Here is a 10,867-nt window from a genome sequence, read left to right on the forward strand (position 1 = left end):
TATCTAATTCAATTAATATCCAACTTTACAAATTCAATTCAATCAAATTCTAATTAGATATTCAATTTTTTGTTATTGAATTGGTTTAGATTAGTTCGACAAAATTAAATTTATTTGGATCCTAAATACCCATAATTTAAAATGCACAATTTAAGTAGTTTTACGGAAAAAAAAAGTTAGAATTAAGATTCAACCGTTTAAGTATGGAATACAATAAAAGTTTACGCCCCAATTTTTTTTTTAATAAATTAAAAAAAAATTGGTAAATTTACATCATTTTAATTTTTGTCATAATACTAGTTCAAAAAAAAATAAAAATTGCCATGGTACATAAACCTAAACAATGTAAATTTGAAGGGCGACGAAGGGAGTGTCTGGGTCAGGAGTGGTACTGGGTCGTGAGAGTTGAGAAGTGGTAGTTATGGCGAACTCAACAACCAGACTGGGAAGGAGATGGGTGACTCAGACTCAGAGGACTGTTGGGGTTGGCAGTGGTTGGTTTCGATTTCCCTCCAAGAGACTCTTCCGCACTGTCACCATTATCCTCGCCCTCATCGCTATCTTCCCTCCCATCTTCTTCCACTTCAGGCTGCGGAGCCTTCATCAGATCCAGTTAAGAAAGTGCAGTTGGCTTAATAATCCTCCCTTTGTGTGTGCCCATGGTGGTGACTCAACAAAGGCCTTTCCCAACACTGTATGTTATTATTGCATCAATATCTCATCTCAAATTTAATTTGTACATTGGAATATTTCGCTAATCCCATAACTTATTCCATTACTAGATAGCTGCATATCACTCTGCCCTTGCTTCTCAAGTAGACTGCGTCGAGATTGATGTTTCACGTTCTTTAGATGGAGTTTTGTTTGCTCTCCATGACAGGTTTGAAGTTATTTATTTTGTTTCACGTTCACTACCACAAACAACAAGACATCAAAACTCATAGATCATTCAAGCATGAACACAATGCACACTTTTACTTGTTTCAGAAGATTTAAACAAGTTTCAGTATACGAACTGATTACAAGAATTATACAGTTGGAGTTAATCAGTTTGCTGCCATTAGTTGAGTTCTTGACTAACTTAGCCGTCACAGAATGATTGTAACTATATTAACTAAATCACAACGAAACTAGTATGTTATCCTCAACAAAATTTATTTTGTTGTTCACATATTTACTCCCATCGGACTCTCATCTGAACCCATATGGGATATATATGATGTACTTACTCTTATAGCTGGTTGTAGTTTTAGGTTTAATCTTGGAATTGGACAGGCAGGGATTTGCAAGAGATGTCTGGAAACATTACTTTAAAGGTTGGAAACTTAAGAATGAAAGAGGTGAGACTTATACAAGGCTTCTTTGTTTACTATATCGTTGTAACTGCCATCTTTTTTATAAAGTAAATCTGCTCATTTTGGTTATAGATAAAAGAACTAGGCGCTGTTCATCATCCTGATCAGAAGTCTACTTCTGGAATTGTTCCTACCATTGAGGATGCTTTGAGGGTACTCTCTCTCTCTCTCCACTGACATCTGCATCTATAATTGTTATACTTCCTTCCCATTGACAATTGTTGTAAATGATTTTTTTTAGTTGATGTCAAGTTCAGTCCGGCAGGTGATCCTAGATGCAAAAGTTGGGCCTCCTTCATATGAAAAAGGGTTGGCGAAAGATATTCTCTCTGTTGTAAGATTTTTTGGTTTTTTCTTTTTCGTTTTTCATAAATTTGTAGTATGTTTTTAATAGACGCTTCCTGCAATTCTGGGTTAGTTCACAGCTAGAAACAAGAGATAGTTGAGGAAATAGCAATCAGTTTGTATTGAAATTGGTCATGAATTCGAGAGTCTGCCTCTCTCCAAAAACTACAGTGTACTTAATTCTCCACACATCCCTCTAACTCTAACTCCTAACCAACCTTATTCTAATACTTACTTGGTACACTATAAGCCCTGTACCCTTCCCCATACAATACTTTCTCACATAACTAACTCTAAGCCACTTGTATTTCCTTTCTTACCCCTCCGAGTGTACACATAGGTTAGAGGAGGTCTATCAATACCCTTGCCCAAAGCCTCACCTTGTCCTCAAGGTGAAAATCAGGAAATTGCTGCTGAATGACATCAAAATTCTCCCAAGTGGCTTCAAAGATTGGTAAATTCACCCACTTAATCAAGGCCAATGACTGCTTCTTGTGGGTTCCTGGACGAATATCTAGCACCTGTTCCGGTTTCAACACCCATTCCAACTCAGGTGTCAAATCCCTTGGAAGGTTTGTAGCCACCTGTTGTGGTCCGAGAGCTGCCCTCAACACAGAAACATGGAACATCGGACGTATTCGCGAGTTAGTAGGCAACTGTAGCTTGTAAGCTACTAGTCCAATACGTGCTAACACCTTAAAAGGTCCAAAAAATCGAGGAGCAAGCTTCTCATTCTTTCGTTTAGCGAGGGACCTCTATATATAAGGATGAAGGTTGACGTATACCAATTCGCCCACTTCAAAATGCACCTCCCTCCTCTTACGGTCTGCCTGAACCTTCATCTTCTGTTGAGCTCGCTAAAGGTTTACCTTAAGTAGATTAAGCACTTTATCCCGAGACTGAAGTGTTTGCTCCACGGCTGACACTCTAGTGCTGGCTGGTTCAAATCGAATCAATGGAGGCGGATCGCAGTTGTACAATGCCTTAAAAGGCATCATTCCCGCAACTGAATGATGAGAGGTGTTATAACAGTACTTGGCCCAAGGCAGCCACTTTGCCCATTGTGCTGGTATGGAACTCACACACCAGCGTAAATAAGTTTCAAGACAATGATTCACCACCTTAGTCTGTCCATCGGATTGTGGGTGGTAGGAGGTACTATGCTTAAAATGTGTGCCTTACAAACGGAAAAGTTCTTTCCAAAACAATCTGAGAAAAATCTTATCACGATCCGAGACAATGGATTGGGGAATTTCATGAAGTCTCACTACCTCACGAACAAATATGGCAGCTACTGTAGTGGCTGAAAAAGGATGATGCAGCACAATAAAATGCCCATACTTAGTGAAGCGATCGACCACAACAAAAATCGAATCAAACCCATTAGATTGTGGAAGGCCTTCAATGAAATCCATGGAGATATCTTCCCAAACTTGGCTTGGAATCGGTAATGGCTGCAATAAATTCATTAGAGATTGTGCCAAGTACTTACTTTGTTGACAAATGGCACATTCAGCCACACTTTTGAACATCCCTTCGCATTCCTTGCCAATAAAGGTCGCTAGCCAATCTTTGGAGAGTTTTAAACACTCCCGAATGTCCCCCAATGCTGCCACTGTGGTACACTTGGAGTATCATTGGAATAAAGGGGGATGATGATGGTAAAACCAATCTGCCACGGAACTTCAATCACCCTTGATTGTACTTCCTGTATAATTTTTGACAAATGGGGGTCGACCAACACATGAGCTTGCAAATCCGGAAATGAAATGACTGTCAGAACGGATATGGCAGCCAACTCACTTTCTTGAGGTATATGTGATAAGGCATCGACACCTTATTTCTAACCCCAATCGATATTGGATAGCGAAATCATATCCTAGGAGCTTGGTGAGCCATTTTTGATGCTCAGTTGCCACTAGTGGCTGCTCTAGTAAGTATTTTAAGCTTCTTTGGTCCGTTCTGACCAAGAATTTCCTTCCAAACAAGTAAGGACGCCATTTTTGTATTGCCAACACAATGGCCATCAGTTCCCTCTCAAACACCGACTTAGTACGAGCTCATGGAGATAACACCCGACTATAATAGGCAATGGGACGTTGCTGCTCATCAACACAGCTCCCAAACCCGTCCTCGACGCATCGGCCTCCAAAACAAAAGGGGCAGAAAAATCTGGAAGTACTAGTACCAGAACCGAACACATGGCTGCCTTAAGATGCTCAAAAGCTTCTTGAGCCTCTCTCTTTTCCATCCAAATGCGTTCTTGTGTAATTGGTTTGTCAAAGGTCTCGCAATTGCACCGTAACCTTTAACAAACTTGTGGTAGTACTTCGTGAGCCCCAAAAATTCACACAAATCCCTTATAGATTTCGGAAAAGGCCATTCCTCTATCGCCCTAATCTTACTTGGTTCCGCTGAAACGCCATCTGCCGATATGATATGATCAAGATACTCAAATCTCAGTTGTGCAAAGAGACATTTTTTTCTGTTTGCATATAGCTGGTGTTGTTGGAGCCTACTAAGTACCAACTCCAAGTGTTCTGTATGTGCTTCCATTGTGGGGTTGTACACCAGTATGTCATCAAAGAAAACATGCATGAATTTGCGCTAAAAATCACGAAATACCTCATTCATGAGGGCTTGGAAAGTAGCTGGTGCATTAGTGAGGTCGAATGGCATGACGAGAAATTCGCAATGCCCCTCATGAGTCTTAAGGCCATCTTTTCTACATCTGCTGGCGAGACTCTAATCTGGTGATAACCCGACTTCAAATCCAACTTCAAAAAGACCATAGCCCCATGTAATTCATCCAACAACTCATCTATTACCGGAATGGGAAACTTGTCAGCCACTGTTTTGCGATTTAGAGCCCGATAATCTTCGCAAAACCTCCAACTCCCATATTTTTTCTTAACCAAAAGTACCGGACTCGAAAATGGACTTGTACTTGGCTGCACAATATCGAATTGCAACATTTCTGCCATCAACCTCTCAATCTCATCCTTTTGCACCTGAGCAAAGTGATATGGGCGAACTGAAATTGGCCCTGCCCCATCACGAAGTGTGATAGTGTGTTCCCGAGCCCTCTGTGGCGGTAATCCCGCTGGCATATGAAATACGAAATCGTTTTGTTGCAGCACCACTGTGAAAACGACTTCTGAAACTTGCTCTTCAATACCCTTGGTGTCTTCCACTAACGAACTTAGTTGTACCCATTACCCTTGTCCCTCTTGCTGCACTGTTTTGATCATAACTTTCAGGGAAATGTGAGATTTATAGAGGCTTGGGTCACCTTGCAAAGTGATCCAAGTACCCGCTACTTCAAACTGCATCACCATGGATCGCCAATTAACTTGCATATTTCCCAGCGTCTCCAGCCATTTGATGCCAAGAATGACATGTGCACCTCCCAAATCCAGAGGTAAAAAATCATTAACAACTTGCAATGTCTCCAAGTCTAACTTCACCTGGGAAAATATGCCTTTAGTTCTAACTTTGCTGCTCGTTCCCAACAAAACTCCATAGCACATTGTGGCTGAGATGAAGTTATGTGTGCCCCCACCACTATCAATGAGGACCGTAACTTGTTGCTGTCCAATCTTTCCAGCCAGCTTCATGGTGTGTGCCGATGAGATGCCCACCAATGAGTTCAAGGACAATGTTGCTAACGTTTCTTCAGTTGCCTTTTCAGAAGAAGAATCTGGGGTAGGTGGGGGAGAATCAAAAGGAAGGGGAGGTTCTTCGTCATCCATCATCAACATAACCTGAAGGAATTTCTGCTCACACTCATGGCCCCGATGAAATTTTTTGTCACACTTGAAACAAACATCTCTATCTCGTTTATCTTGGTATTTGGCTTCGGTAAGGCGTCACACGAGTGGCTGTTTGGACTGGGTGGACATTTTTGTCGCTGTGGGGCTAGGTTGAGCCGCCGTAGATGGTGCCGAGAACGACGTTGTGGAAGAAGTCTTGGACAAAGACAATGCCATTGGAAAACAAGGTATCGCAATAGGACTGGGTGTTGACTTTGGGCCAGGAAACTTTGGCTGAGGGCCCGTAGCTACTAATTGATGGCCTTCTTTTATTCTTTGGGTTGTTGCCATGATTTGAGCCAGGCCCACGGGTTGCAGAATGTGCAAGGGACCCTTGATCTCCTCCTTCAAGCCCTTCACAGAGCTCCCCTCCAAGATGTGCTCGGGTACACCGGTGACCCGAGATGCCAAGGCCTCCCACCTCACATGGTACTCTCACGATGGATTGTTGCATCACCGACAACCACTCTTCTGCCTTGGAGCCCACCGAAACTGTGCGAAATCTCAAAAGTAACAAGGTCTTCAAAGCCATCCATGAGGTAATCGGTTGTCTTTGGTATTCCCACTAAAACCAAGACAAAGCATCCCCTCCAAATTGATTATAGCAGCTTCTAACATGTGGGCTTCAGACAAACGGTTCAGCAAGAAATAACACTCTACCCGAAAAATCCAACCATCTGGATTGTCTCTTGAAAACAGCAGCAACTCCGTACGTGGTGGTCGGTAATCACGACCATAGTGGTTGTCAGAATGGTGCCATGGTTCGCCTGACTGTGACGGTGGTTGAGGGGTAAGGTGCGGTTCTGACGTAGGTGGTGCCGATGTCGATGAGAGCTCTGCGTCCACGACCTTCCTCTATCAATCGTTACTTGCAGCAGTAGCCTCTGTTCTTGGCTGCCCTGAAATTTGAAGCATTTGGGTCAAGTGACCAACAAGGAAATCCATCTTCTTCTGCATGGATGCAAATTCTAACTTCAATGTGTCCATTTCTTGTGACAAGTGTTGGAAATCAGAACGAACACCCAATAGTTCCGATCGAGAACCCAGCTGCAAGTTCTCCAACCTCTCCTCAATAGCTTCCAGTGTCATGTCTTTCTTAGGTCCCATGGTGATGGCTCTGATGCCAATTGATAGACGCTTCCTGCAATTCTGGGTTAGTTCACAGCTTGAAACAAGAGATAGTTGAGGAAATAGCAATCAGTTTGTATTGAAATTGGTCAGGAATTCGAGAGCCTGCCTCTCTCCAATACTGCAGTGTACTTAATTCTCCAAACACCCCTCTAACTCCTAACCAGCCTCATTCTAATACTTGGTACCCTATAAGCCCTGTACCCTTCGCCATACAATACTCTCTCACATAACTAACTCTCAGCCACTTGGATTTCCTTTCTTACCCCCCCGAGTGTACTAGTAGGTTAGAGGAGGTCTATCAGTTTTACTTGTAGCACAAATGACGTACAACTTATATATGCAATAACGTTGAGTTTTGGACTCCTACCCTTCTGTGTTTAGATGCTTGCTATCCAAAGCCAGCCCCTAAGAATTGAAATAGTATTGGTGACGCTGGTTTTGTTTTTAGGTAGTTCTTACCCTTAATCTTATGGTTTTCAATGAACTTTGTTCTTGAGTCCTGTGCTCAATATTTTTAAGGAAAGTCTTTTGACTCTATTGATGTAATTAATTTGTGTAATTGCTTGTTATTCAACACTTTGCTCATGGTAGTCCCTACTCTTGAAATTTCCGTGACCAGCAAAAGGTACTTTAACCATATATGTCCAGCTTGGAACAATTTTTTTTATTGACTTTGTACTTTAGAAGCATAATGTGTGCATAAAAACTAAGGGCATGATTGGTATAGGATTCAAATATGATTTTATGTTTTCAAAAATTAAAAATTGTGGGCCCTACAAATATAACTTGGTTAAACATTTTTAGAAACTAATTCCAAAAACAACTTCAATTCTACCGAAGGATTTTGAAAACGAAAATTTCACGTTTTCAATATAATCTTACTTTTTGTTTTAAAAAAATATATTTTTTTCTTGCTAATTTTCTTTTATTTTTCTTACCGTCTTGATTTTTTTTCTTTGGTCTTTTTACAAGTCAATCTACTTTTTTTTAAGAGGTTCTATTTAAAATTTTTAGTCATCTATATAAATTTAGTAAAATAATTAATTATAAAATCATATAACAGAATATAATTTGATTCTAATTTACAATATATTTGCTAAAAAAATTCATTGATCAAATAAAAATTACAACAAATAAATAAAAAAAATATTTTCACTTCAATTACTATTATACCAAAAATAAAAAAAATATATTACATATTCAATTTTTAGATTTTCTACCAAAAAATTATTCAATTTTATAAAACTAAAAAATAGTTAACGGACAATACATTCAATCACATTTTCATAAACATATTTTCTGACACTAAATCTAGATTCTTTTTTCAGAATCATACTTTTTCAAAATACAATTTTTAAATCACTAACCAATCATGTCTAAAATAATATAACTTTAATTTATAAAAAAAATCAAAGTTAATGACAATGTAATATTGTTATGAATTTAATTAATGCACTATTATTAAATTTTAATTTTTCAATATAATTAAATTTTACTTTCAGCTGAACCAATCTCGTATTCAGTTTCTGTCATATTTTCAAATTTAATACCAATTACAGATTCAGTTTTTTAAAACTAAAAAACAGTTTATTGACATTGAACCAATCACATTTTCAGAAACATGTTTTAGTCACTAAATTCAGATTTTCATTTCAGAATCCTACTTTTCAAAAATACAGTTTTCTAATCGCGAACCAATCATACTCTAAATGTTTCAAGCTTTATTTGTTGAATTTTTAAGTGAGTTATCATTTCAGGTTGAGAGGACACGGTGTGAAAATTGTCTTGTATGGGCTAAAAGCGACAAACTAGCGAGAGATGTTATCCAAGAGTCATCAGATATAGCGGTAATGAAAAATCTACCGTTTATCATTCTCAATAAAAATTCGAGATCTTTTTTCTTGTGATATTGTAGGAATAAGATTAATTTCTTAGAAATTAGGTTTTACTATCATAACTTTTTGTTTCATTTTAACCATCAATTGAATGCTAGAACCATTTAAATTGGTATGGAAAATTTGCCATGTTCAGCTTCTGAATTTGTGCTTGATTATTTTATGAATTGTTATTATCTTCTTGCAGGTAGGCTACATTGTGATGATTGATCCATCTACCGGACTTAGAACAAATTTGTTGAGGATGAAAGGTGCTGATGTTGTTGGTGTGTATCACCCATTGATTGATGAAAAGCTTGTCAGAATTGTTCACGGGTATTAAACTCTATTGGGTTCATTTGCATTTGCAAGGGCAATTAATTCATGTGCATGGAGGAGTTTAATTCATGTATGAACGTTCGACAGGAGAAATAAGAAGGTATATGCCTGGACCGTTGATGATGTGAATTCCATGCAAAAAATGTTATTTGAGCGTGTGGATGCTATTGTTACAAGCAACCCAACTCAGCTTCAACGTCAGATGCAAGATATCAGAACAGAATGCCTTGAGGAAGGTTTTACACTCTCACGATGACCATTTCTTTCGAGCACTGCTTACTCAGTATAGGAAAAAGGGAGAGGAAATGATGCATATTCCCGAACTTGTCATTCTTTTGATAAAACTTGCTGTATAATTTTATTGATAATAAATAAACCAAAAATATGTATTTCTTCTATCGAACTATATTATGACCTATCATGAATACAAGTTAGAAAGTTGAATAATTGAAAACACAAGTAAAATGAAGCATAATTATGCTAACTAGCATGGTTTTACAGTTGCTTGCATTTTGTGTACGACCAAATACAAACTGAAAAAGTATTTGTTTCTTTTTCTTGAACTATTTTTTTGTCTCCTTTTTGGAATATAAATGGGGAATATTGTGAAGTATATCAGCAATTACCTAACATCAATGTAGTAAACCTAGAAATACATCCCACAAGATCCCAAATCCAGGATTGCATCCCAACAAGATTTTGAACCCAAAAACGCCTCAAATCTAGTAAGACCCCAAACTCAAACACGCATCCCAACAAGACTGATTTCCAAGCCACAATCTAGCCACCACCACGAGATTCCCTTTGCCTTGTCACCTCTGTCACCATGAATTAGTGGTTGCGTTTAGGGTTCAAATTGAGAAGGGACGACATTGGGGCTACAGTTGCGGACAAAGGGCACCAGAGATAGAGGCAGATCTGTCTCATTGCTAGAGGTAGATCGTTGGACCTGGGCAAAGGTCTTGTATATCGATGCATTTTTGGGGGCGGGGTCTTGGAAACCATGTAGATCCACGAGTTTCGGCAAGGCACCCACATTGCACCACCACACGTGACGATCGAAGAGACCACAAGAACCCACGTTTTAATGATGTTTGCTTCCTTTAGCCTAGTACGTGTTGCCGTTATTTATTAGTTAATCATTTATGAGTGTTACAATTATAATTTTAAAAAATTAATTAAGATCTATGTTAAAATGGGTGATATAGTAATTTTAACAATGATTTTTTTCTCCATTCTCCTAACTTCAACTCTAATACCGACCAACATAAATGAGAACTATTTTCCTTTTCATCCATTATGTTCTTTATTTTTCCTAAGCTCTCGGTCCATCATACTCTTTTTCCTTTCTAGCAAGGGTAACCTTGATATATTTTAATTTGTCTTTTTCTTTCATCATTAAAAAAAATAGAGGGGTTGTGTTAACTAGCTTTTTCGCTAACAACTAATTAAATAAAAATTTAAAGAAATATGGAAGGAGACACAGAGATTTACGTGGTTCAGGTTTTAATTAACCCTAGTCCACGAGTCAATTGTATTAGGATGTGTTATCCCCAAAAATTGGAGATCGATGACGTGGCAATAGAGGTGACAAGTGGCAGTGCATGGTCCGTAAACGACACATTAATAGTCAATAAATATATTGGCTCCTCAGAGTTGTGATAAAGTGATTTGGCTTAGGAGTGACCCGGTAGACCAATGAAGAATTTTGACTAGCCAGTCAAGTGTCATGACCGACCAGGCATGACCTTGTCCGACCAGTCATATGATTGTCTGCCCAAGCATGACCTTGTTTGCCCAGGCATGACCTTGTCTGCCCAGTCATGACCATGTCCGACCAGTCATGACCATGTCTGACCAGTCATGACCATGTCCGACCAGTCATGACCATGTCTGACCAGTCATGACCATGTCCGACCAGTCATGACCTGTCTGCCCAACCAAGTGCATGTCTGCCCAGTCAAGTGCATGTCTGCCTAGCCAAGTGCATGTCTGCCCAGTGAAGGTTTGG

General features: G+C 39.1%; 1 protein-coding gene across 3 annotated transcripts; it reads left to right on the forward strand.

The window, feature by feature from the left end:
* The first annotated feature begins 327 nt into the window (after positions 1-327).
* Positions 328-9,340, forward strand: LOC133777412 (glycerophosphodiester phosphodiesterase GDPD4-like). 3 transcript variants are annotated; one of them, XM_062216978.1, is made up of 8 exons: positions 331-694; positions 783-880; positions 1,280-1,340; positions 1,428-1,508; positions 1,597-1,689; positions 8,401-8,490; positions 8,726-8,853; positions 8,944-9,340. In XM_062216978.1, exons 1-8 carry the CDS (start codon positions 422-424, stop codon positions 9,110-9,112), a joined length of 993 nt encoding a protein of 330 aa, XP_062072962.1. In that variant the 5' UTR covers positions 331-421; the 3' UTR covers positions 9,113-9,340. The 3 variants fall into 3 exon arrangements, with proteins under 3 accessions (XP_062072963.1, XP_062072962.1, XP_062072964.1); XM_062216979.1 differs by lacking the exon at positions 8,401-8,490 and having other exon boundaries at positions 328-694; XM_062216980.1 differs by lacking the exon at positions 331-694 and having other exon boundaries at positions 1,276-1,340.
* The last annotated feature ends 1,527 nt before the right edge of the window (positions 9,341-10,867 follow it).

Source organism: Humulus lupulus, chromosome 5 (genome assembly GCF_963169125.1).
Source record: "Humulus lupulus chromosome 5, drHumLupu1.1, whole genome shotgun sequence".
NCBI classification, from domain to species: domain Eukaryota; kingdom Viridiplantae; phylum Streptophyta; class Magnoliopsida; order Rosales; family Cannabaceae; genus Humulus; species Humulus lupulus.